Below are 27,318 nucleotides of genomic sequence, written 5' to 3'. Positions count from 1 at the left end.
TTTACTTCTTCTCAGCACATTCACTAACGTGTACTAAAGAATTCTCAAAATGCGGGCGTTAATCTGGCTGAGAAAGTATAACAGTGCTTAGAACATCTTAAAAACATTGCAAATCCATGTGTTTTCTTAATTCTGAAAATTGACCAAGATCTCCTTTTGACCGTTAAAACTTCGTTCGTTTGTCTTCTACGTTGACGATTTTAGGTTTTCATAAAAACTGAATGGAGAATAGATGCCGACTTTTCCTAAAACGTTGCGTAAACGTGATCAGTCGTAACGCTTGCGCGCTTGTGTGACTTACAAATTAAATAACGTTGATCGGAAGGTGCCTTCTCGAAAATTTACGTTGAAATATCAGATTATGAATTACGCACCGTGTGGAGAAGATCAAAATTAAAGAAAAAAATTTGGTACTCTGGTCATTAAAAGGACACACAAACAAGTTAAATTACGTTACAGAATTTATATTTACAAAACAACATACATACACTCTGAAAGAATTCTTGCAGTTTTTCCCGAGATTTAGCACACGGAACCCGATGAACTAGCCTGCCTTTCTGCAAATTTGTTGCCATCATTAGCGATGTTACGCTGTTATGGACCACAACGGTTTTGAGCGACAAACTCGACATTTTCCTGCGACCATCAAAATCAACTGGACAAACCCAGCTTGATGTTTGCGTGACGTGTTGTGCAAATTTTCCCCTTTTCACATGACCTGTTTCGCGGGTTCTACTTATTTTAACTTGTCTGTGTGTCCTTTTAAGCAACGCAATAGGTCTGTAATGACCAGAGTGCCAAATTTAATGTTGATCTTCTATCGTATTTATCACTAAATACGATAATAATAAACTATTGTATTTCATTTTTTTATTCCGGGCTTTCGGTATTCTATGGCATCGTTCAGGAGCGTAAATAATTTTCTATTTTCTTACCATTTCCTAACGATACCGTAGATCGGTAAAAGCTTGGAATAAGGGAGAAATAAAGTTGCACAAGGCTTTCGTTGAGTCGTTCCCTTGCCTGGTCTCTAAAGCCTGTCAATGCGCCTTTTCCGCGTAGCTATGTTATTGTTGATGCTGTAATATTTGACTAACAGTTCAAGTAATTTATCATTAACAAATCACTAGTTCAAATAATTATGAATCGCCCTTTGAGCGCGAACGGTTTCAAAAGAGCAACACTACAGCTTGGTATACCGAATTCTAATCAAGAAGCTGTTGAACCCCAGTGACTGAGAGAGAAATCTCGCCGCATTACCCATGCCAGAATGCAGTGTCGGAATTTTATTCTTTACTAAAAAATGCATAAGGTCATGGTCCTTATTTTTCGGGAAAAGTTAAATATAGGCAATTTTCTTCGCATTTCAGAAAAAAAAGTGATTTCCCATGTGACCGCAATGTTTTAGTTTTCCGGAAAAAAAAAAAAAAAAACGCTGTGCAGTTTACATTTTTATTTTCCGGCAGCGAATATCTTAATTGTTTTGACCTTTTTTACTCTTAGGCTTTGAGAACATAGATTTATTTCGGTTGTCTCCCAAGTTTTATTTGCTCAAGTCTTTCATCCCTAGTGTGTAGCAGCTCAAGAAACAACATGATGCTACTACCTGTTTGTTTTTGTTTTTGTTTTTACCTTGTACCTTTTTAACTCAGTAAGTGGATTTCAAGTGAGCCACTTCCCTTCCCTTCACTTTATGCACATTTTTCCTCTGCGTGATATGCCTTCAGGAATTTGAAGGAGACGAGGGGACTCTGTGACTTTTATAAAAGTAGATATACCTGTGCATTCACGCGTGTTCTGCATTTTGCAAATAGATACATATTCAGCCTGGTTTTTTGTGCACCAGTGGTCTCCGTAAAATCAATAGATTAGTGCGATGATTTGTCACTCTTTTTCATAATTACTTATTGCTTTTTGTTTTCTTTTTTTCTTTTAATCAGCAAGTTTCATATGTAAATCCTTTCTACAGACCCAAGTGGCCCATGGGGCCGGCGCTTAACTCCGGTTTCCTTAGCATGAAGCGGCTAGGAGTATTGCTACTCCCCCCTGGATGGGATGCTAGTCCATTGCAGGGTTAACCCCCAGCATATTTGCTGGTACCCATTTGTACACCTGGGTGAAGAGAAGCACTGTGAGAGTAAAGTGTCTTGCCTAAGAACACAATACAATGACCCAGCCAGGGCTCGCCCTAACAACCATAAGGCCATCGCTTCTACACAAGTTTCATATATTGACGATGTAACATAATTTACAGCGACGTTGAAAATGGCGTTTTATACGACAGCGGCGAACGGCAAATGAATAAGTAAATGCTGTTCAAAATAGCAATTCGGATTGTGTTTAGGCTCATATAAATATTTTATATATCCAAAAATACGTGTTAGGATATCCAAACACGCGTGTTTGGAAATAAATTAGTAAAGGTAAAGGAGTGCAATACTTGAACAAATGCTCGTTCGATTGTTCGCAAAAACTTTGTAAGGCAGAAGTTTAGGGAGAGACTATGCAGGTCCTCCAACCTTTCTTCAAGACTTTGCATACAGTGAACACTCTCCCCGACTGGCGTAAAGTATATGATTTTTTTCGCGTGTAGCTTTCCAATTTCGGAAAACATCCACAGTCCACTTCTCTTTGTGCTGAACTTTTGGACTTCGAAAGTTCAAGCACGGAAACTTCTCTTCGGCTACTTTTGGTGATCGAAACTGGCAAGACCTGTCACGGCGTAGCAGCTTCTTCCACTTTTCAAAATTGCGACAGAGGAGGTCAGTGCAAAGTGAGACTGCATTTAATTAAACAGCCGCAGTTGCAAAAATCACAAAAAACATCTTTCGTAACACTGACTTGCAAATCTGTTCCTGTTTTAACAGTTTAATGAAAGAAGAAAAAGCAAAAACTAAATACACGCATGATCTTTGTTTTTATTTTGTGTGTATTGTTAATTAATTAGACCCTTTTGAGTAGCAATTTCATAAACTCGAGCTTCGTGTCTCATCATGGTTTCCAAACACTCGAATACAATAAGAGCACTCGGCCGCTTTCATCAGTTTCCTCGTGTTTAGAGACTCTGATGAAACAAAAAGCCCGAGGTTATGAAACATATTGTCTGAAGTTTTGCTTTAAAAGGGTGTCGATGAAAGCTATCAATAATCATATCAGTCCATCTTTCCTCCATTACATCAGGTTGTGCGTAGTCATTAAAATCGACATCGATTAAGTGTTCTGTATTTCTCCCGAATGTGATCGAAATTCATCTGAACTTTTCATCGTTAAGTCGTCAACCAATTTTAATTGCAACGGTACCTCAAACTTATTGACGATTTTTTATAAATGATTTTAAAGGAAATAAGAAAGCCTTTCGACTCTTGCCTCGCAAACGGTCTGCGAGGCAAGAGTCGAAATTTTTTTGCGCGTAAGTTACCCTTAATTCTTAAGAAATACTTTCGAAGTTTTTTCCGAGTGAAAGCTTTTGATTGGAAAAATTCCTATTGGACGTTTTGGTGTGCGATATCGGTGAGCATTCTTAGTTGTTACTTTGATTATGGTCGCCGGCGCGACAAAATTAGCCCTTTTTGAATTTTTAGCAATACCTCACTTCTAGATATGTCATGATTTATTTATAGTAACCATCATTTCTTCGAGAGACCCAACAAGAGCGAAAAGCTATTTTCACGATCCATTCTCTTTCAAACATGAATAATCAGTGAGGTGTTCTTATCCACGAGTTTATTCTCATCAAAATCAGTAAGGAACTGAGTTGATTTATATCTTACTTTAGTGTAATCCTTATTTTGCTTGCCTTGCAGCGTCTGAAGAAAAAGTATCAGCAATTGGCTTTTACTAAATCTTTGTAGTTTTCAATTTCCACATAGACTAACAAAGGAGCAAGTTTCAAGGGAAACTGAAGTGCTACCTGGATGGGCAGTGGGTTTTACAAGAAAATTTGGTTTTATCAACTAAGTTGATGATGTTAACTTGGCCACTGTAAAGAATTGATAAAGCTGAGGATTTGTCTTTAATATGTCGGGATGTTTGTTTAAACGGATAAAACTTCTATCAACGATACATGCGTTTTAATCCTATTCCTCCTTTCTCAGCAATTTTTTTCGCAAAATCATCGCACTCTCCCCGTTATTTCTCCGGAAAAAAAAAAAACAAACTCGTTCCATTAATGCTCGTTCTTACTCTAAACGTACATATCATGCAAAAATCCAGGTTTTCCTCTGCATGAGTATTTCAGCGATATCGGTTTTAGAAGTGATATGATTTTGCATACCTAGCCTGAGTAAGTTGTTTATCATCGGTTTAGTAATTTTCTTTTGGCAGTGTTTCAATATTAACAATATGAACTATACTGCTAAGTGGATATGTGTGTTTGTTTAGATAGAGCCTATGTATACAGTAAATAAAAACAGGAGCACAGTTGTTGAATTTGTAACCATCTGGTTGGCTAAACGGAACTAGGTTACCAGCTTGTAATCTAGTTCCGATCAGCCTTTCTTCAAGACTATGCACAATTTGAACACACTCCCCAGCTTGAGTAAAGGATATGATATCTTTTTCGTGCGAAGCTTGCCAATTTCGGAAAACATCAACAGCCCACCTCTCTTTGTACTGTACTTTTGGACTTCGAAAGTTCGAGCACAAAAACTTCCTTTTGGCTATATTTTGGTGGTTGAAACTGATAAGACTTATCCCGGCGTAGATGCTTCATTCCACTTTTCAAAATTGAGACAGGAGGTCAATGCACAGTGACGCTGCCTCTGATTAAAAAGCTGCTGTTGCAAAAATCACAAAAACATCTTTCATGACACTGAATACCAAATCTGTTCATGTTTTAACAGTTCAATGAAACAAGAGAAAGCAAGAACTAACTAGAAGCATGATCTTTGTTTTGCTTTAATTTTGTGTTTATTGCTAATAAATTAGACCCTTTGGAGAAGCCATTTCATAAGCTCGGGCTTCGTGTTTCATCAGGGTTTCTAAACAATCGAATACAATAAAAGCACTCGGCCTGCTGCTGCTTCCTTCATCAGTTTCCTCGTGTTTAGAAACCCTGATAAAACAGTCGCCTTCGTGTTACCTTTCAAATGGACATCGATCTAGTTTGTTTCGTTTCTCCCAAATGTAATCAATATTCGTCCAAACTTTTCATCGCTAAGTCTTCAACCAATTTTAGTTGGAATGGTACCTCAAAGTTATTGACGGTTATTTATATAGGTTTTTGAAGCAAAATAAGAAAGGTTTGTGAGGCAAGTGTCGACAAGTTTTTGCGCGGAAGTTACCCTTAATTCTTACTTGAGACTTTTAGGTGTTTTCTAAGAAAGCTTTTGATTGGAAAAACTCTTATTGGACATTTTGGTGTACTGTATCGGAGAGCATTCTTAGTTGTTAATTTGATTCTCGTCGCCGGTGCTACAAAATATAGCTCTTCTTTGAATATTCAGCAACACTTCACTTCAAAACATGTCATGATTTATTCAGAGTAAACCTTCATTTCTTTGAGAGAAACAACCAGAGCGAAAAGCCGTTTCCACAATCCCTCCTCTTTAAACATTGTTAATCAGTGAAGTTTACTTATCCACGAGAATATTCTCATCAAAATCAAAAGGGGACTGAGATGATTCATATCTTACTTTGTAGTAATCCTCATTTTGTTTGCCTGGCAGCGTCTCAAAAAAAGTGAAAGTAGTTGGCCGTGTTACTAAATCTTTGTAGTTCTCAATTTCCACATATTCTTACTAGTTGTACACTGGAGAAAGTATAGAAACAAGTAACAAATACTAGCCCGTTAGCAGCAATTTGATTCTTTTGTAGTAGTTTGGTTTTTTTCTTGGTTTGGTATTGGAGGCTCGCATTTTGCTTATATTAAGTTGAGCTGTAATTGACCGCGGATTTCCACTGACCATAGCATTTTTTAATTTTGTTGTTGCAAGGAAGATGAACCTGCTGCTTTATCGGACATTTCTGCGATAATTAACCCTTGCATTTGTTTCTGTTAACTTTTATTTATGTCCACAAAACACTCTTGGAGTTGGGATAATACTTTATTTTTTTAATTGGGTAAATTAATGCACCCTTAAGCCACCAGATCTGTACGTTCTCTACATAATTGTATTGAGGGATTGGGATGATTTTACAAACCAATCGTAATTAGTCCTTTTGTTTTCATTTTAGAGGAGAGGAAAAGGCGAGAAGGTAATTTATTTGTTATTTATTTATTTTGACCGTGTTTCAATATTCACTCTATACACTACACATTGTATATGTATGTTGGATAATAGCAAATATACTTAATAATACAATGAATTTCAATTCCTTTATTTTATAGTAGCCCATTATATTAACTGAAACTGATATAAGCATCGTATTATAAATTTACAAACTTGGCAACAACACAAAGGAAACACATTGGAAGAACGCAGCTTAATGCTTAGAAATAAAGCTGAATCGTTCCTCGGCTGCAGGGTGTGCATCTCTGTAATACCCTTCATAGACAGAACTAAACTGGTTACTTTTTAACGGCCCATATCTGTGTGATCCAACCAGCTATTTACGGTCAAATGTTACCCGATAATAGTCACGAGAAATAATTCTGAGACTGATCAAATAGTATTGTTAGCGCAATCAGGTTGTTTATTAACCTCAACAAAATCTGACTTAAAGGTAAACCAATTTCATGCACGAATTCAACTTTCCTGCTCGGCTTCAACTACCCTGGACGACTGAGAAATTTCGGCACGACTTTAATAACAAGTCTCTGTAAGAATCAAACACCTTGGGAAATCCAAATTTTCAACCCCCCTTCAAATTGTGCATGCAGTTAGGGACTCAGGGGGATGCACAAAAATGCCTTTTTAAAGGTTGCAACACCCTTGTTGCCATGGTAACAACGGCTGCTTGTTTGAGGTATGGGGCCTCATTTTCATACAAAAACGTCGCAAAAAAGAAGAGTGAAATTTTTATTTCTCTATCTAAAGCTAAATACAACATTACAAATTGGCACTTCTGCCATACATAGTGACATCATTCGTCTTCACATTCAATTTCCCTGGGAGTGAAAGTGAACACACCAATAGATTATCTATCTCGGTACAGTTCGGTCGTTTTTGTTGAAGGGTAAAAGAGGGGAAACGTTTATCTGAATTTCTCCAAACGTACACCGATTCTGGAACTGAAACTACCCACTTAGCTGGTTATAATATTCTAGTTTTTGAGTATGTAAACATCTGCGGTCCTGCCTCTACTTTTTACTGGGGCAATTCGCGAAAAAAGCTCAAAATCAGATATTGCATAATTTGGCGATGTTTACATTAAATGTTCTCAACAAAAAATGTTTCAGAAAAATGAGACATGAAAGGCTTTGAAAGAATGTTATCTTATGAGCAATATCGCGAAGAGGAATCTGGCCTCTGGTTGTCATCTTTAAAAAAAAAATTGATCAACTTCCATGGAGGACTACCTGACGTAACTACAAACATATACCTCAAATCGTGTGCATATCATCCAGATTCCGAGTGCTGCACCTTCTTTCATGGGAATTTGAGCGATCCGAAGTCCTCTGAAGATACACTGTTATACTTGTATGTCATTTAAAACATGTTGAAGTCGGCTGATCTACACGAAACTATCCTCACACCGGTCATTTGTCATAAACATGTAGGTTATCACGATAGCGTGACGCTGTATTTCTCCATGAAGTTTCCATCGGTCACCCCAAAGAAGACGAGAAATGGACATTTTTCGATAAATCAACAGGTTTCCGCTTTCAGAAGTAAAAACAACCAAAAAAAAAAAAAAAAAAAAAGAAAAGGGGAAAACCTCGATTGAACGCTCGTAAACACTGAGAATCTAAGAGTATAAATCGTAACTTGTCAACGGAAAATTAAATTTATCAAAGTGAAGACGAATTTTGTAATATTTTATTTCGTCTGAGATAGAGAAATAAACATTTCATTCTTTTTTTTGCAACGTTTTTGTATGATAGGCCCCAGGCCTCGAAGAGGCAGCCGTTGTTACCATGGCAACAAGAGTGCTGCGACCTTTTAAAGGGCATTTTTGAAGGGGGCTTGAAAATTTTCATTTCCCAAGATATTTGATTCTTAGAGAGACTTGTTCTTAACATTCCGGCACGACTTTTTCTGGTTCTGTTCTGTTATCTAACAGTACCAACAAATATTGTTTTGTGTCGATGTCGAAAATGGCGTTTTATACGACAACGGCGAACGGCAAATGAATAAGTAAATTCTGTTCGAAATAACAATAGGGATTGTGTTTAGGCTCATATAAATATTTTATATATCCAAAAACACGTGTGTTTGGAAAGAAATTAGTAAAGAAGTGCAATACTTAAACAAATGCTCGTTCGATTGATCGCAAGAAATTTGTAAGGCTGAAGTTTAGGGAAAGGCTATGCAGGCCCTCCAACCTTTCTTCAAGACTTTCACACACTTTGAACACACTCCCCGGCTGGCGTAGAGTGTATGATTTTTTTCGCGTATAGCTTGCCAATTTCGGAAAACATCAACAGCCCACTTCTCTTTGTCCTGTACTTTTGAACTTTGAAAGTTCGAGCACAAACACTTGTTTTTTGGCTACTTTTGGTGATCGAATCTGGCAAGACTTATCCCGGCGTAGTAGCTTCTTCCACTTTTCAAAATTACGGCAGAGGAGGCCACTTCAAAGTGAGACTGCCTTTAATTAAACAGCCCCAGTTGCAAAAATCACAAAAAAACATCTTTCGTAACACTGACTTGCAAATCTGTTCATGTTTTAACGGTTTAATGAACCAAGAGAAAGCAAAAACTAAATACACGCATGATCTTTGTTTTGCTTTTGTGTTTATTGCTAATTTATTAGACCCTTTTGAGAAACCATTTCATTAACTCGAGCTTCGTGTTTCATCAGGGTTTCTAAACACTCGAATACAATAAAAGCACTCGGCCGCTTTCATCAGTTTCCTCGTGTTTAGAAACCCTGATGAAACACAAAGCCTGAGTTTATGACACATATCTTCTGAAGTTTTGCTTTAAAAAGGATGTCAATGAAAGCTATCAGTTATCATATCAGTCCATTTTTCCTCCCCTAAATCAGGTTATGCGTAGCCATTAAAATCGACATCGATTTAGTGTTCTCAGTTTCTCCCAAATGCGACCGAAATTCATCTGAACTTTTCATCATTAAGTCGTCAACCAATTTTAATTGCAACGGTTGTTTAGAGAGGATTTTAAAGGAAATAAGAAAGGTTTGCAAGGCAAGTGTTGAAATTTTTTTGCGCGTAAGTTACCCTTAATTCTTAAGAAAGACTTTCAAAGTTTTTTTTGGTGTGCAATATCGGTGAGCATTCTTAATTGTTACTTTGATTATGGTCGCCGGCGCCACAAAATTAGCCCTTTTCGAATTTTTAGCAATACCTCACTTCTAGACATGTCATGATTTATTCATAGTAATCCATCATTTCTGCGAGAGACCCAACAAGAGCGAAAAGCTATTTCCACGATCCATCCTCTTTCAAACATGAATACTCAGTGAGGTTTTCTTATCCACGAGTTTATTCTCATCAAAATCAGTAAGGAACTGCGATGATTTATATCTTACTTTAGTGTAATCCTTATTTTGCTTGCCTTGCAGCGTCTGAAGAAAAAGCGTCAGCAATTCGCTTTTACTAAATCTTTGTAGTTTTCAATTTCCACTTAGTCTAACAAGTTGCACACTGTAAACTAAGTATCATAGGGGGAGGTTTCTTGGAGAACTGAGAAGTGCTACCTGGATGGGCGGTGGGTTTTACAAGAAAATTTGGTTTTATCAACTAAGTTGATGATGTTAACTTGGCCACCGTAAAGGATTGCTAAAGCTAAGGAGTTGTCTTTAATCTGTTGGGATATTTGTTTAAACGGATAAAACTTCTATCAACGATACATGCGTTTTCATCTTATTCCTCCTTTCTCAGCAATTTTTTTTCGCAAATCATCGCACTCTCCCTGTTATTTATTCCGGAAAAAAAAAAACAAACTCGTTCCATTAATGCTCGTTCTTACTCTAAACGTACATATCATGCGAAAATCCAGGTTTTCCTCTGCATGAATATTTCAGTGATATCGGTTTAGAAGTGATACGATTTTGCGTACCTAACCTGAGTAAGTTGTTTATCATCGGTTTAGTAATTTTCTTCTGGCAGTGTTTCAATATTCACAACATGAAGTACACCGCTAGGTGGATATGTGTGTTTGTTTAGATAGAGCCTATGTATCCAGTAAATAAAAACAGGAGCACTGTTGTTGAATTTGTAACCATCTGGCTGGCTAAACGGAGCTAGGTTAGCAGCTTGTTATCTAGTTCCGATCTCTAGCTCCGACAAATAAGGTCTATAAATTAGTCAGAGAAGTGAGAAAAATATTTCTGCGAGCGGGCCGTGAAGCAATTGCGGGGAAAATTGGTTTGCCTCAGAGGTCATAACTTCGGAAATAACAGAACTGACATAAAATACTTGTTATTTCCTTATTTATCTTTTATTTCGAAGAGCAGAAGGATATTTTCACATTGAACGCGACTGTCAAAAAATTCGTGGCTGGTATGACGCGGCGTTTCGTCTCGGCTAAGAGACATGTCAGATACTTTTACGAAATCATCGAGCATCACGCTCTAAGTCCCGTTCGCCAAGTCAAAATGTTAGCAGGCTGGCCCTTTACCGATTATCATTGATTCTGTTCAACAACTTCGACTTCAACAACAATTCATGCAACAATTCAGGCAAAATCGTATCACTTCTAAACCGATATCGCTGAAAATACTCGTGCAGAGGAAAATTTGGATTTTTGCATTATATGTACGTTTAGAGTAAGGCACCACCAACCCTTTATAAAAAAACGAACATTAATGGCGGCGAGTTTGGTTTTTCCGGAGAAATAACAGCGAGAGTGCGATAAATTATACTATTTTAAATCTACGAGCCTACAAAATCCTTCAAGGGCAAATGAACGACTAAGATTTTGTATTTGAACTGAGTTTGATGTTGTTGCTCTCTTATTCAAGTAGCTTCTTCACAAATTTTCTTTAACCTCTGAAAGCTCAATCTTTATAACCAGCGTTACAATTTTCGTTGCATATTTAAATTTATAGTGACGTTGAGAATGGCGTTTTATACGACAACGGTGAACGGCAAATGAATAACTAAATGCTGCTAAAAAATAGCAATAGAGCTTGTGTTTAGGTTCATATAAATATTTTATATATACAAAAATACGTGTTAGGATATCCAAACACATGTGTTTGGAAATCAATTAGAAAAGGAATGCAATACTTAAACAAATGCTCGTTCGTTTGTTGGGACGAACTTTGTAAGGCAGAAGTTTAGGGAGAGGCTATGCAGGTCCTTCAGCCTTTCTTCAAGACTTTGCACAATTTGAACACACTCCCCGGCTGGAGTAAAGGATATGATATTTTTTGCGCGAAGCTTGCCAATTTCGGAAAACATTAAAAGTCCACCTCTCTTTGTACTGTACTTTTGGACTTCGAAAGTTCGAGCACAGAAGCTTCCTTTTGGCTACATTTTGGTGGTTGAAACTGGTAAGACTTATTCCGGCGTAGATGCTTCATTCCACTTTTCAAAATTGAGACAGGAAGTCAATGCACAGTGACGCTGCCTCTGATTAAAAAGCTGCTGCTGCAAAAATCACAAAAACATCTTTCATGACACTGACTAGCAAATCTGTTCATGTTTTAACAGTTCGATGAAACAAGAGAAAGCAAGAACTAACTAGAGGCAGGATCTTTGTTTGCTTTAATTTTGTGTTATTGCTACTAAATCAGACCCTTTGTAGAAGCTATTTTATAAGCTCGGGCTTCGTGTTTCATCAGGGTTTCTAAACACTCGAATACAATAAAAGCACTCGGCCTGCTGCGTTCATTCATCAGTTTCCTCGTGTTTAGAAACCCTGATGAAACAGTCGCCTCGTGTTACCTTTAAAATGGACATCGATCTAGTTTGTTTCGTTTCTCCCAAATGTAAACATTTCATCACTAAGTCTTCAACCAATTTTAATTTGGAACGGTACCTCAAAGTTATTGACGGTTATTTATATAGGTTTTTGAAGCAAAATAAGAAAGGTTTGTGAGGCATGTGTCGACAAGTTTTTGCGCCGAAGTTACCCTTAATTCTTACTCGAGACTTTTAGATGTTTTCTAAGTGAAAGCTTTTGATTGGAAAAACTCTTATTGGACATTTTGGTGTACTGTATCGGAGAGCATTCTTAGTTGTTAATTTGATTCTCGTCGCCGGTGCGACAAAATATAGCTCTTCTTTGAATATTCAGCAACACTTCACTTCAAGACATGTCATAATTTATTCAGAGTAAACCTATATTCTTTGAGAGACACAATCAGAGCGAAAAGCCGTTTCCACAATCCCTCCTCTTTAAACATTGTTAATCAGTGAGGTTTACTTATCCACGAGTATATTCTCATCAAAATCAAAAGGGGACTGAGATGATTCATATCTTACTTTGTAGTAATCCTCATTTTTCTTGCCTGGCAGCGTCGCAAAAAAAGTAAAAGTAGTTGGCCGTGTTACTAAATCTTTGTAGTTCTCAATTTCCATATATTTTTACAAGTTGCACACTGTAGGCGAAGTATAAAAGCCAGAAAACAAACAAAAATACTAAGAGAAAGACATAAAGAAATTATAAGTAACAAATACTAGCCTGTTAACAGCAATTTGATTGTTTTGTAGTAGTTTTGTTTTTTCTTGTTTTGGTATTCGAGGCTCGCATTTCGCTTGCTCTTTGGACTGAATTCAGAAGAAAAAGGAAATTCGTGAACAAGCGACCTCCTAAAGAAAAGCAACAGCGACAACAGCGCTGCTTCATCAGACATTTCCTATGATAAATAATCCTTGTACTTGTTTCTGTTAGCTTTTATTTATGTATCGAATACACACTTGGAGTAAGGAAAATATTTTTGTTTTTTAAGTAGAATAGTCTCGCATTATAGCAACACCTTGCGGGGGTCAATGCTTGGGAAAAAATATGCATTCTTAAGCCACCAGATCTGTCGGTTCTCTAAATCATTTAATTCAGGGATTGGGATGACTTTGTAAACCTTATCGTAATTCGTCACTTTGTTTTCATTTTAGAGCGGTGGAAGAAGGGAGAAAGTAATTTATTAGCTACCTACGATAATGAATCTTAGTTACTTTTATTTTGACAGTGTTTCAATATTCACGCTTTGAAGATATTAGATATATTAAATGTGTATGTATTTTTAATAAAGGCAAATATACTTAATTAAACTCTCCTTATTTTTTACTTCATTTTCTTAGAGCACATTCTATTGTGTTAGACTGATTGAAGCATCTTAGTATAAATGTATAACAGGCCTTGAGCTGTTGTATTTCTTTTTTTTATTTCATGCTATCGTAGATCTACGGCATCGCTAAGGAATGCAAACAATTTTCTATTTTCTTAACATTCCCAGACGATACGGTAGATCGGCGAAACTTTAGAATAAAAGAGAAATACAGTTGCCCAATACCTCAATCGAATCGTCCGCTTGCCTGGTTTCTAAGGCCTATAAAATTTAGACTTAAATTACTGTTTCGCTGTGTGTCCATTTGAGCTGTAATTGGCCCTGGTTTCCACTGACCATAGCATTTTCTAGTTTTGTTGTTGCAAGGAAGATGAACCTGCTGCTTTATCAGACATTTCTGCGATAACTAACCCTTGCATTTGTTTCTGTTATCTTTTGTTTATGTATCGAATACGCACTTAGAGTTTGGAAAATACTTTTGTTTTTAAGTAAATCAGTCTTGCATTTATCATTTATCAGTAATTTTCTTTTCATTTTAGAGGAGATGCGGAGGAGGAAGAAAGGTAAGTTATATGTTGCCTATGATGATTAACCTTAGTAAGTTACAAGCTAAAATACACTGTTGGAGTTAGGATAATACTCTATTTTTTTTTAATGAGGTAAATTAGTCTTGCAATATAGCAACACCTCGCGGGGGTCAATGCTTGGAAAAAATTATGCACTCTTAAGCCACCAGATCTGTAGGTTCTCTACATAATTGTATTGAGGGATTGGGATGATTTTACAAACCATATCGTAATTAGTCCTTTTGTTTTTATTTTAGAGAGGAGGAAGAGGCGAGAAGGTAATTTATTCGTTATCTATTTATTTTGACCGTGTTTCAATATTCACTCTATACACTACGCACTGGATATGCATGTTTGATAATAGCAAATATACTCAATAATACAATGAATTTCAATTCCTTTATTTTATAGTAGCACATTATATTAACTGAAACTGATGTAAGCATCGTATTATAAATTTACAAATATGGCAACAACACAACGAAAACACATTGGAATAACGCAGCTTAATGCTTAGAAATAAAGCTGAATCGTTCCCCGGCTGCAGGGTGTGCATCTCTGTAATACCCTTCATAGACAGAACTAAACTGGTTCCTTTTTAACGGCTCATATCTGTGTGATCCAACCAGCTATTTATGGTCAAATGTTACCCGATAACAGTCACGAGAAATAATTCTGAGACTGATCAAATAGTATTGTTAGCGCAATCAGGTTGTTTCTTAACCTCAGCAAAATCTGACTTAAAAGTAAACCAATTTCATGCACGAATTCAACTTTCCTGCACGGCTTCAACTACCCTGGACGACTGAGAAATTTCGGCACGACTTTAAGAACAAGTCTTTGAATCAAACATCTTGGGAAATCCAAATTTTCAACCCCCCTTCAAATTTTGCATGCAGTTAGGCACTCAGGGGGGATGCACAAAAATGCCCTTTTTAAAGGTTGCAACACTCTTGTTGCCATGGTAACAATGGCTGCTTGTTTGAGGTCTGGGGCCTCATTTTGGGGCCTCAAACCTGCTAATTTATCGAAAAATGTCCATTTCTCGTCTTCTTTGGGGTGACCGATGGAAAACCTCATGGAGAAATACACCGTCACGCTATCGTGATAACCTACATGTTTATGACAAATGACCGGTGTGAGGATAGTTTCGTGTAGATCAGCCGACTTCAACATGTTTTAAATGACATACAAGTATAACAGTGTTATCTTCAGAGGGCTTCGGATCGCTCAAATTCCCGTGAAAAAAAGGCGCAGCACTCGGAATCTGGATGATATGCACACGATTTGAGGTATGTGTTTGTAGTTACGTCAGGTAGTCCTCCATGAAGGTTGATCAATTTTTTTTAAAGATGACAACCAGAGGCCAGATTCCTCTTCGCGACATTGCTTATAAGATAACATTCTTTCAAAGCCTTTCATGTCTCATTTTTCTGAAACATTTGTTGTTGTTGAGAACATTTAATGTAAACAAATTATGCAATATCTGATTTTGAGCTTTTTTCGCGAATTGCCCCAATAAAAAGTAGAGGCAGGACCGCAGAGATGTTTACGTATTCAAAAACTAGAATATTATAACCAGCTAGGTGGGTAGTTTCAGTTCCAGAATCGGTGTACTTTTGGAGAAATTCAGATAAACGTTTCCCCTCTTTTACCCTTCAACAAAAATGACCGAAACTGTACCGAGATAAATAATCTATTGGTGTGTTCACATTCACTCCCAGGGAAAATTGAATGTGAAGACGACTGATGTCACTATTTATGGTAGAAGTGCCAATTTGTAATGTTGTATTTAGCTTTAGATAGAGAAATAAACATTTCATTCTTTTTTTGCGACGTTTTTGTATGAAAATAAGGCCCCAGGCCTCGAAGAAGCAGCCGTTGTTACCATGGCAACAAGAGTGCTACATTTTTCAAAGGAGAATTTTTGTGCACCCCTCCTGAGTGCCTAACCGTATGCAAAATTTGAAGGGGGCTTGAAAATTTTCTTTCCCAAGATGTTTGATTCTTACAGAGACTTGTTCTTAACATTTCGGCACGACTTTTTCTGGTTCTGTTCTGTTATCTAACAGTACCTACAAATGTTTACCTTAGGATTGAATGTCGTCTTGTCCAATTTTATGGGGAATAGGCTTTGGTGAAATGATAACAATCAAATTGTTTTGTGTCAACACGCAAGGCCATAAGTAAAGCAGTTTTGTGACGGTTCAAAATGAAACGAAGTCAAAGCGATTATTCTAGTCAGTAGGAACAGGTTTAAACAAGAAAATGAGCCAATCATGCAGATGTTGACGAGTGCGTTGGCCACGTCTGAATTTAATTCTTCTCAGTACATTGGCGATACAGAGAACCAGTCTAACTTAAGTCCTCGCAAATATTTTATCCTCAATTGTAAACTGATTTATATTCTAGCAACTGAGTGCAAGACAAGCACATTGCGCATAATTTGATGGAGGAAACTTATTTTATGTAGAAACTTATCCAATTTAGCTTGGAAAGTTGCAAATTTATTCATAGTTCTTACCAAACAGTGTTAGCTAGAACAAGTACACTGCGATCGGCCGGCGGTGATGATGACCTGATGCGTTGATTCTTGTGTTGAGTCTTTCGATGGAAAAAGTTAAATGTCGTGCCATGAAAGAGTCGTGCCAGACAAAGTCGCGCCAGAAAATTAAAATCGTGCCAGAAAATTTATGTCATGCCGGAATGTTGAAGTCGTGCCGGAGTCACCGCAGATTTGGACGCCCCGCGGATTTGGACCCCTCCCCAGTCCAAATTTGTTAGCGGATATGGATCCCACTTCGCAAATTTGGACCCCCCTACCGAACTTTCCTTTTAAGTATCCTTTGTATCATATTTGGTAACTAATTCTATTTGCAAGCTTTTGGTCGATGTTCTTTTCAATCACAACACAATTACCTAATTTTCTATTGTGTTAAACTAATTTAAGTATCTTAGCATAAGTGTTCAATTGGCCTTGAGTTACTGTATTTCTTTTTTTATATTCCATGCTTTCGCAGATCTTTGGCACCATTCAGGAACGTAAATAATTTTCTATTTTTCTTTCCATTTCCTAACGATACCGTAGATCGGTGAAAGCTTGGAATAAGGGAGAAATGCAGTTGCGCAAGGTGTCAATTGAATCGTCCACTTGCCTGGTTTCTAATATAAGACCTGTCAATGTATATATAAATCACTGTTTCGCTGTGTGTCCATGTGAGCTAGGTTTGGTCCCGGATTTCCGTTTACCTTGAACATTTTCAGCTTTGTTGTTGCAGCGAAGATAAAGCTGTTGCTTTATCAGACATTTCTGCGATAAATAACCCTTGTATTTGTTTCAGTTATCTTTTGTTTATGTATCGAATACGCACTTAGAGTTTGGAAAATACTTTTGTTTTTAAGTAAATCAGTCTTGCATTTATCAGTAATTTTCTTTGCATTTTAGAGGAGATGCGGAGGAGGAAGGAAGGTAAGTTATATGTTGCCTATGATGATTAACCTTAGTAAGTTTTATTTGGACAGTGTTTCAATATTCACTCTATGTAGTACACATTGGATGTGTAGGTATGTTTGATAATAGCAAATGCAATCGATGATACATTAAAGTTAATTTTCTTTAGTTTATCATGGAACATTCTATTGACTTAAACTAATTTAAGCATCGTACTATAAATTTGTAACAATGGCCACAGCAAAAAACAAAAACGAAAACAATGATATAACGCAGCTCAATGCTTAGAGATGAACCTGAATCGTTCTCCAGTTGCGGAGTGTGTATCTCTGTAATACCCTCCACAGACAGAACTTAAGCAATTAGGCTTTAACGATTAGGCTTTAACGGCTGTGTGATCCAACCAGGTATTTACGGTGAAAAACGTTACCCGATAAAAGTCACTGGAAATAATACTGAAACTGATTAAATCGAATTGTCAGTGCAATCGGGTCGTTTCTTAACTTATGTTGAATCTGACTGAAAGATGAACTCATTTTTAATTATATACTGGAAGCGCCCGTAGTCAGTATGAAGCGAATTCTGTGCTCTGATTGGCTATCTGAGCGGGATTGCCTGCTCTGATCCCATCGCTGCTAACATGTCGTCCAATTCACACCCCTAGTCCCTTTAGAAATTCATGCTAGAGGTCCTGTGGCGGCTAAGGCCTATAACGACGCCCTCAAAGACGGAGAGGCATCTGTAAACAGAATACCAGTAATCTTGGTCGGACAAGAGCGAACAGGAAAAACTAGTCTAAAGAGATCTTTAAAAGGAGAGCTTTTCAACAAATTTGAAGAAAGTACGGATGGAATTCAGGCAGATACTGGATATTTCAAAGTCTCTAAAGAAATTTGGAAGACCGGGAAAAAAATTGAAGATGCGGGTCCTGAATCAAGTATCTCCTTTGAAAACCTTGCGGCAGCTAAGTTGATTCTTGAACGGTTAAGGCGAGAAAATTTGAGTTCACAGGATGTTCCACAACAAAGTAAAAACGCCACTCATCTCGATACCGAAAAAACCAGCAGAGATACGGCATCATCTACTTCGAGTCAGCCAAATGGAAACGATGACAGTCCCCTACACATGCCAGAAATACCTGAAGAAGTACTTCATGAGCTAACCAAACTGCTCCAGAGGGAGAGAGATGTTTCCGACACTAATGATGTCTATTCAATCTTGTGGGACTTTGCTGGGCAATCAGTCTACTACGACACCCATCCAATTTTCCTGATTGAAAATGCTATCTATCTTTTGGTAGCCAATCTGAGCCATAATCCTGAAGAGAAGGCAACTCCACCTGTGAAGAAAGGATTGTACAGTAATGTCGTAGACTCTCATAGCAACAAAACAAACCTTGACTTCCTTGACTTTTGGATGTCATCAATTTTTTCACTGGCTAGCCCCCAATCCAGCTGCTCAGATTCAGCCACAAATGGTCAAGAAAATTTACCCGGAAGACTTCCCCCAGTGTTTTTGGTTTGCACCCATGCCGACAAGCCCTTCTACAGGACTAAGGCTAGAGATCAAGCGCTTGAAATATATGGGTTTTTACGAAGCAAAGCATACAGGGAGCACCTTTTCAAGGACGTTTTCGCCGTGGATAATACCAAATCAGGAGGTGACCACGAGTGCCTAGAGGTCGTGCGCCTGAGAGAGAAAGTACTTGCTGTAGCAAAGGAGTTCCCACTGATGAAAACAAAAATACCATTGAGGTGGTTGAAGTATGAAAACTTGCTTCACATCCGTATGGAGCATGACAAGTGGATACCGCTGAATGAAGCCAGGTGCATTGCATTTGACGAATGCATCATTCATAACGAGGCAGAATTCTCGACCTTGTTGAATTTCCTGCATGATCAGAGAATTGTTGTTCATTTCAGTGGCTCCCCAGAGCTGGAGAGGATGGTGATCTTAGATCCCCAGTGGCTTGTCGACGTTCTCAAGAAGATTATCACTGTCAAGCGGTATGAACACTCTGAAAAACAAGTAGAGTCCATGTGGTTAAAGCTTGAAGACACAGGGGTCTTAGATGAAAGGCTTATCGACCATGCATGGAGAGACTTGTTTGACAACCAAGAATCCCGCGACAGCCTCATTGCAATCTTGGAAAGATTGAGTCTTCTTTGTTCTTGGCCGTCCGCTGATTCTAACAAGCAATATCTTGTGCCATCCATGTTGATGTCACCCCCAACGAAGGATGTCCTGAGGCTTCTCGCCTCCGCAAAAATGCCATCACTTTTTATCACATTCGCGTCAGGTCGAGTGCCCCCTGGTCTCTTCTCCCGACTTATCCTTCTTTTCCTCCAATGGTGCAAAGAAGAATGGAAGAGCGAAGTGAGACCACAGTTGTTTCATAATTTTGCCGTGTTTTATATTCTTCCAGGCCAAGGTGTGTCCTTGATTTTTTGGTGCCATTCCTCGTCGATCGAAATCGTCGTTTACAGTGGAGACATCGACAACGAGACAGTAGCAAAGTCTTCTTATGAAAACTATGACCAAACTCTAGGCCGTACTATTCACTGGAAATTGAGATTGGTAATGGAATGCATGCGCAAAGAGTTCCACTGGCTCAAGTACGTGAATTACGATATGTGTGTCTGCTGCCCAGTATGTTCTCAAGCAGGCTCTATCAAATGTCGCGCTCATGACGTGTATGGATGTGAGTGTCTACACTTCTTGTCAGAATCTGATTTGAGACAGCGTCAATATTGTGACAGACCAGGACGCAGCCTTCTTGGGGATTGCAGGATTCGGGTCAACCAGTTTGAATATTGGTTCTCATTCGAAGACGTACAGAAAAGTACTGGAATTTCAACGAATCGGGTAAGTTAAGTTAATAGTCTAGAGGCATTTTCGTATAAGGTCAGTGTTTACATAATCTGAATGAACTTGACAAGTACATGTATAGTATATAACAGTATAGTGGATAGCATTGAAGGCGGACTCTGAATAGCTAATCAAACTCCGCATATCCTTTGTCATTTACCTTAGAGTAACTCGCACGGGATTTTCGCCCGAAATTTGGGTAATCGTTGCAGGAATAAATGATTTAAAATTATAATTTTGTGCTATCTTATCTCAGAGTTTAAGCGTATACTAAAACGTTCACTCACCTCTATTTCGTTGAATAGTTGATTAATAATAATAATGATGATAATCATCGAAATATTTGACCAGGATAACCCTTCAATACAAAAGTACTGTTATCAACGGGATCCTGCTTATTGAGAATTAAAAACTAAGAAATAAGAAATATTAAAATATGTATAAGATAGTACCTATAATACAAAAGACACCTCGTTAAAAACTGCTGAGACTACAATAGAAATCACAAGTAATAATTGTCCTAGGTTTTCCTAAATAAAACTTAAGAGTTAATGTTCCTCAAACCCAAAGGTAATTAATTAAAAATCGAGGGACCCAAAAAATAAAAACTACGGCGCGCAAAATCCAGTTTGACCCTTGGTAGCTTTGTTGGTTTCCCATTGTTTCTAGTGTTTTACGCGTTATGATGTAATCGTTGGAAGTAGTCTTTAAATGGGAGACATATGGTTCCATTAAGGCAGTCAAATACAGAGCAGCATGCTCTCTCTTGTTAAAAGTTGTCAATTGTTAAAAATCGAAGATCATAGTTCTGTGGACTGCATTTAGGGGAAATGGTTTCGTGGCTTCTGGCCTCAGTGGAGCGGATCAAGTGTTTGCGGGACTCTGACCATCAAAGACTATTATACCCGCAATACGTAAATATTAGCTTAATCATCGATTGGTAAATTCTTTGGGCGCTGACGGTATCAATGCTAGAGCGGATACGCCGTAAGAGGTTTATTCTTGCTGCTGCCTTCTTGTATATTTTATGAAAATGCGTGTCAAGATTATGTGTATGGGTCCAACTGAACATCGAAGTACTTCTAAGATGTAATGGTATTGATGTGAGAACCATTGACCAAGATCTTGACTTGACAACCAAGTATAAAAGTATATAAGTATATATTGGATATACGTTCTGGATACTGACTTTCAATACATCGTGGTGAATTTTAAATGAATATGAAATAAGTTAACATTAATAACAGGCAAGAAGTCACTAACCCAAAGTTGAATAAAGTATTGGATATGTGTCTCCACTTGAAGATGTTCTAGATTGATTCATAAAATCTGCACCATACGAGCGATTTTAATTTTCATCATATCTATCCTTCAAATCAAGGAAAAACTTCTCTCCTAGCAATAATATAGTTTTGGCGTACTCGTTACTAAATTGAAATAACAAATTCAATTTAAAGAGTTACCATTGTAGCCTGCAACGTGTAGCTGTCCGTTTAGTAAGCCAGCCAGTCTCATCCCCTTGCTAGGGGCAATAAGATGCGAATACGTTTTGTTTTTTTAAGGCCAATCTAAAGTTGATTTAATCTGCTTTGTTTATTTAGCATCCCCAAGCTTTTAATGCCTCGGGTCCTGAAAGTTCTCTCGATGAAGAAGGCATATCTCCCTTTGAAGGTGAGAGGCACTTTCTTTTCATGTCATCATCGCATAATGAAAATGTAGTACTAAAAAGAAAAAATCCAAGGTACATAAAAAAAACAACAAAAACAGTTAAGAGTACTTTAGGATTCTATCAAGATCCATTTCCATAAATTGTGATACAAGAGCATTTCGAACGATGTTCTCTCTCCCGGAACTGGCATAATTATCAGTTCATGATGTTGAGCGTCAACAAATAACTTTCCTTCATCGTAAGTTTGTCATCTCAATGAGGCTCTTTTTTTTTTCAATTATTTCTATATCATTTCCAAGGAACGACGCGGAAAAAAATTGCGCTGCCAGAGAATGTCAAAAGTTCCATTCAGTCCATTTCATTCCGTTCAACAAGTGATGTTGAGGATATTGTGAGTCAGTTTAAAGAAACTCTGCAGTTGGAACCAGCATCTTTGACCAGTCCAGAGCCCGAGACGAAAAGTATGCTTCGCTGCCTTGCTTTGAGAGCGAAATCTGAGAAAAGGGATGACTTGGTGAGACACTTACGAAAGATTACACCCGCTGGTACTACTGGTGAGTTTGAGAAAGATAAGGCGAAGGGGGGTGAGGCTCTGAGAAATAACCATGTACTCGTGTTAGTTTCCTTTTTATACTGAAAATACTGAATTAATTTTTTTTTTGTGTTGTTGGATTCTTTGTTGATACCCTTTTGATCCACTGTAATGTAATTTTTTACATTACATTTTTATGAATGAAAGTGATCCTCGCAGTGATGTGCACTACTTAGGCGGTAGTGAAAATAAGGCCTGAAAAAAATTCAGGCCTGTACGGGATTTGAACCCATGACCTCTGCGATACCGGTGCAGCACCGGTATCGCAGAGGTCATGGGTTCAAATCCCGTACAGGCCTGAATTTTTTTCAGGCCTTATTTTCACTACTGCCTAAGTAGTGCACATCACTGCGAAGATCACTTTCATTCATGTCTTTATCCGCAGTTCAAATATATGACCTTCATATATTCTTAACCGTCTATTACATTTTTAGTAGTTTAATTTTGGTATTAAGTTTTCCAATGTCCGTTTCGTTTTGATTGTCTTCTTTTTCTTTTTTTGTTGTTTTCTTTTTCTCTGCAGGGCCCTTGTTGAACGAGGAAATGCCGATCGGTCACATGCCTTACAGACAGTACAAGGATTTGACGTTCAGCCTCTCGGGTAGGGAATTAACTAGACGCCTGTACACCAATTTATCCATAAACGAGTCTTCACCATTGATTGAGCTCATGTCAAAGGAAGGAAGAGCGTCGATGGAGCCTCGGAGAATTCGTGCCTCGACAAGATTCGATTTTGCCGATGCGTTTTCACATTATATTCCAGCTAGATTAGTTTATAGCTAGCTAAATTTCATCATCATCATAAAACCCTTTCCAGAAGGGTTAGACAAAGATAACTTGGAAGAAATTTGGAGGATAAAGGCGCGTCAAAGAAAAGTCAGCATTTGTGCCATTTGACTATATTGTCCACAGTAGAGTTTAGTTTAAGGTCAAAATCTGTTTTTCCAATTGTAACACAATTTATGAAAGTGCATAATATCTTTTTCTATGCAGGTGGAGACGAGTGGAAACTGTTGGCAGATAGGCTGGGTTTCTCCCAAATCGACATTCGCTTTTTAGACAAGAGATATCCGAATCCTTCTGACGTTGTCCTAGGCGCTGTGGCAAACCGTCGCCACCTGAGTGTTGGAGAAATCTATGACACATTAGTCGACTGCGAGCTACCAGCTATCGCAGATCTAATGTAATTAAAGTAGAATATGAACACCGGATGAAGGTGAGTGACACAGCAAGAAGCAGAAGCGAAAACAAGGTAGTGACCGATCACCTATTAGCAACACATATATGGAACAATGTATTTCCTGAACATTTAATCGAAGTGTCAGAGCCTTGGTCTGTTTCAGGCAGAATTTTAGCAGTTTTATAGTCACTTGGAATCGCACTTTTATAAAGTAAAAAAAAAAATCCTAGATCGTATTTGAAATTAATCCTTCGTTCATCTAGTGGTCAGATAACAGGCTTTCTTTCCTTAGTTTTCTATGCCAATGTTATACTAGTCTTTTTTAAATTTAAAAAAAATTCTTTTTATTGATTTCCATATGAAACGTTTGCTACATTGCAAACCATAATATAGGGATTAAATCAAGCCTCAAAGCAGAGCTCTAGTTTTTTGTTTGTTTGTTTGTTTGTTTTTTCTGTCTTCATTTGATATTTACGTAGAGGGTTTGGTTGGGGTAGTGAGCGAGAAAAAAATTGGTATTTTGTAACAGTTAGCGAGTGGGAATTCTTTGTTTCCTAAATATATGTGGGATTTTGTATGATGATGCATCGGAAAATGAGCTTTTAAGTATGGGTCAAAACTTAAATAAAAACCCCAAAAGGAGGGCACTTGCATTTTTCAACAAATTCTTTAGCCTAGTTTGAGTAGTTATCATTCAAAAGAAAATTATTTTACATTATGGCAACCAAGGATATGTTTAAAATAACATATATTCTAAGAGCGCCTTGATCTGATTGGTAAAAAACCTCTCGTTTATTGTAAAATCATAGATAATTGAAACATTTTGAGCTTGTTTTATAAAAGTAATAGTATAGACTGCGCTTTCTATCCGTTTAACGGCGTTGACATATTGGTACGTCGGGAAAACAAGGGATGATTATAACAACCTCGAATAGGTTGTTATAATCACTTGCCTCCGGATCATGATGTACAAACTGTCTTGGCATTCTCCCAAATCCCGCAAAGGCTGTTACGCCGATAACCGACAGAGAGTGTGTGGTCTACATTCATAGACATGAACTCAGTACAGTTTGATTTAGAGAAATTACTGTATTTGAAATGGAAGAACCACGACGAAGGACTAAACCGGGTTGATTTATCTCCACTAACAGAGGTAGCCTCGATTAGGGCCTGGTAAATAGCATGAGGCAGTCTTCCACAATGGAGTCATAGCCTTCAGTTTTAAAAAGTATATTTTCTTTTTTTTCTAGAAATTTTTATGAAATTTTTCAAACGCACCAGTAAATCTTATTTGTCGTTTCTTGCGAACAAAAAAATTTAACATGGTGGGGGCATGCTGAAATAATACAGTTTTGCTTTACTTTATATGGCTATGGTTTTGGTGCTAATTTCTTTCTTTCTGAGTGTTTTGTGCATGCAAGTAATTAAAGGAACAAGAACAACAAGTGTTCATTATATCGAAATATTTTTACAACATAATAGCAGGGATTAACGGTGCAGGGAAGGGATGAGATCTCCCGCTAAAGAGTTCAAATAAATAACATTCAAGACTCGTTTGAAATCTAGTCGTAAGCATTAAATGTTTCCTTCTTATTCAGCATCGACGAACTTTCTTAAGGCGCGGAGCTCGAATGAAGTGACGAGGTTTCCTTGCACATGTAACGTCTCTGTATTTGTATTTAGTTTTCATATTTTCTTGACTAATTCACTGTTAAAACAATGATTTTATAATAATTAACACATGTACATTCAGTTAGCAACAGATTAATCTTTTACATTGCAGTTACCCATTTATACCCTTTGGGTAGGGAAAGTAACTTTTATAGACTGAAGTGCATTGATGAAAAAATAATTATTTGTTGTAGTTAGTAATGCACACTGAAATATATTGGATCATCGGTCGTACATGAACTAGTTTTGAGTGTAACTACTGTAGCAGCACATCTTATCTTCCGCTTGACCTATATGTATACCTTGTATGCCAATGTAAAGCCAAAATAAAATCGTGTGTGTTTTAGCTTATCATGTGATTGAATGAGGAAATTATTAAATCTTAATTCGCTCGAAGAAAGTGAAAGATGTAGTTGTACACTTTTCCTATTCCATTTCTTCAGATTTCCGTTTTAGCCGTGGTTTACTATTCATAATCCTGAAAAATAAAATACTTTATGAGAGAAACGTGTCTCCCGCATAAAACAGAACACAGTGAGCTGAACAGGGCAACTGAAGCTATTCACCATCACCCCCAGCCCCCCTTCCACATTTCCCCCCCGGTGTGAAAGTCAGTTAAGGACTTTCTTGACCTTCTATCGCGGCGTTTAGTCATTGCTGATCACAAACCAAATTCAAGTTGATTGTTTTCTTTAATTACCCTTTTATGTAACTTATTACAAGTGCTAACTTTATCTTTCCCTTTTTCCTACAAATTAAACTTTCTTGAAATTGATATAGATAGTTAGTTTTTTCACTTTAACGTAATGAATGAATTTATTCCCAATGTTTGAAAACATACCGATCCTCAAGCTGAGACTATCCATTAATATCCTCTCTCTATAAATTTAACGATTTAACGCACGATCAAATAACTATAAAATCAAACAGACTGCCCGTGCATTGCATGCAGGGACTTTTTTGGTTTTTAGTGATTTTATGTCAATAACTGCGAACTGCAATTCGACAGGGAGTTGCACAACCAAATTGAAGTGACCTAAATGAACAACCACAACACAGAGAAAAAATATTAGTGGCATGCGTTTTTATTATTTTTCACTGCCTACCGATAAACTTCAACTCGTATCAATGATGGCGCTGATTTTATTCAAAGGCTCTTATCTGAGTATTTAATGAACACATGATTTTTTTAAAATTGTGTGGGTCACATTCTGTCTCAAAAACTGAAAGGAATCCAGAACGGCCCACGAAGTCGAAGCTTGCGTGATACTTCTCATGGAATAAAATAGCAAAATCTCAGCTCTGTATAATTTGCAATTCGAGTAAGTCAAACACAGCAAGGTTTCCATTGAATGAATAATTGAATCAATCAAAAAATCCATACGTACATCAGCTCTATTCAAATAAAACAACTTATATACTTTCTAATTAACTCACAGCTTTTAACCTAGAAATATCACCTAAAGACAAGATCTTTTATCGGTGTCACAAAAAGTATTTTCCCTCCGTGATGGATGGAAAATTTCGATTGCGCTGTTTCTACATCGGAAAAAAAAGTTTTTGCATACCAAGAGGAAAACTTCAGAGAGGCCGAAAGAGCCTCATTTGACAGGTAATTGCTTGGAGATTTGGCCGAGGGAGTAGGTTTCCCGCAAATCGAATCCCAAATCCAAAATCGGGTCTTTCGACATCGCATATTCCGAAAAAAAAAACTTCTCATAATTCCGTCACCCCTGAGTTTCAGCTAATTCTTATTACTGGCAACTTATTTTTTATGCTAGTGTAAGCAGATTGTCCGCTTTCCTTCCACGACAGCTGTTGTGTTCAAGGATGCTAGGTAATCATTTACAATCAAAGCCGTCTACTGTTGGCCATTTCTCTGAAAAAATTAATATATCGGGTTCTGTTTGACCCAAAAATTCACTTTAAACAGGTAAATAATCTCGAGTTCAATTTAGCGTAACTAGTTAGTCAGTTTTCACTGATGCACCGGCTATCTCGGTCACCGTAAAGGTTTTGTAT

General features: G+C 37.5%; 1 protein-coding gene across 1 annotated transcript in view; it reads left to right on the top strand.

The window, feature by feature from the left end:
• Positions 1 to 25,641, top strand: part of LOC131772171 (uncharacterized) — a 49,744-nt gene extending 24,103 nt beyond the window's left edge. The window contains exons 11-19 of the mRNA XM_066172864.1: positions 6,175 to 6,195; positions 13,839 to 13,862; positions 14,123 to 14,143; positions 17,311 to 17,334; positions 17,981 to 20,181; positions 21,786 to 21,855; positions 22,153 to 22,407; positions 22,969 to 23,046; positions 23,439 to 25,641. Of these exons, the coding sequence (XP_066028961.1) occupies positions 6,175 to 6,195; positions 13,839 to 13,862; positions 14,123 to 14,143; positions 17,311 to 17,334; positions 17,981 to 20,181; positions 21,786 to 21,855; positions 22,153 to 22,407; positions 22,969 to 23,046; positions 23,439 to 23,632 (2,888 nt within the window). The 3' untranslated portion in view covers positions 23,633 to 25,641. The remainder of the gene's footprint in view (positions 1 to 6,174; positions 6,196 to 13,838; positions 13,863 to 14,122; positions 14,144 to 17,310; positions 17,335 to 17,980; positions 20,182 to 21,785; positions 21,856 to 22,152; positions 22,408 to 22,968; positions 23,047 to 23,438) is intronic.
• Positions 25,642 to 27,318: the final 1,677 nt, after the last annotated feature.

This window comes from Pocillopora verrucosa, chromosome 10, assembly GCF_036669915.1.
Source record: "Pocillopora verrucosa isolate sample1 chromosome 10, ASM3666991v2, whole genome shotgun sequence".
Classification (NCBI taxonomy): domain Eukaryota; kingdom Metazoa; phylum Cnidaria; class Anthozoa; order Scleractinia; family Pocilloporidae; genus Pocillopora; species Pocillopora verrucosa.
Note: the sequence above shows the minus strand (reverse complement) of the source record. Positions and strands in the feature narration are given on the sequence as shown.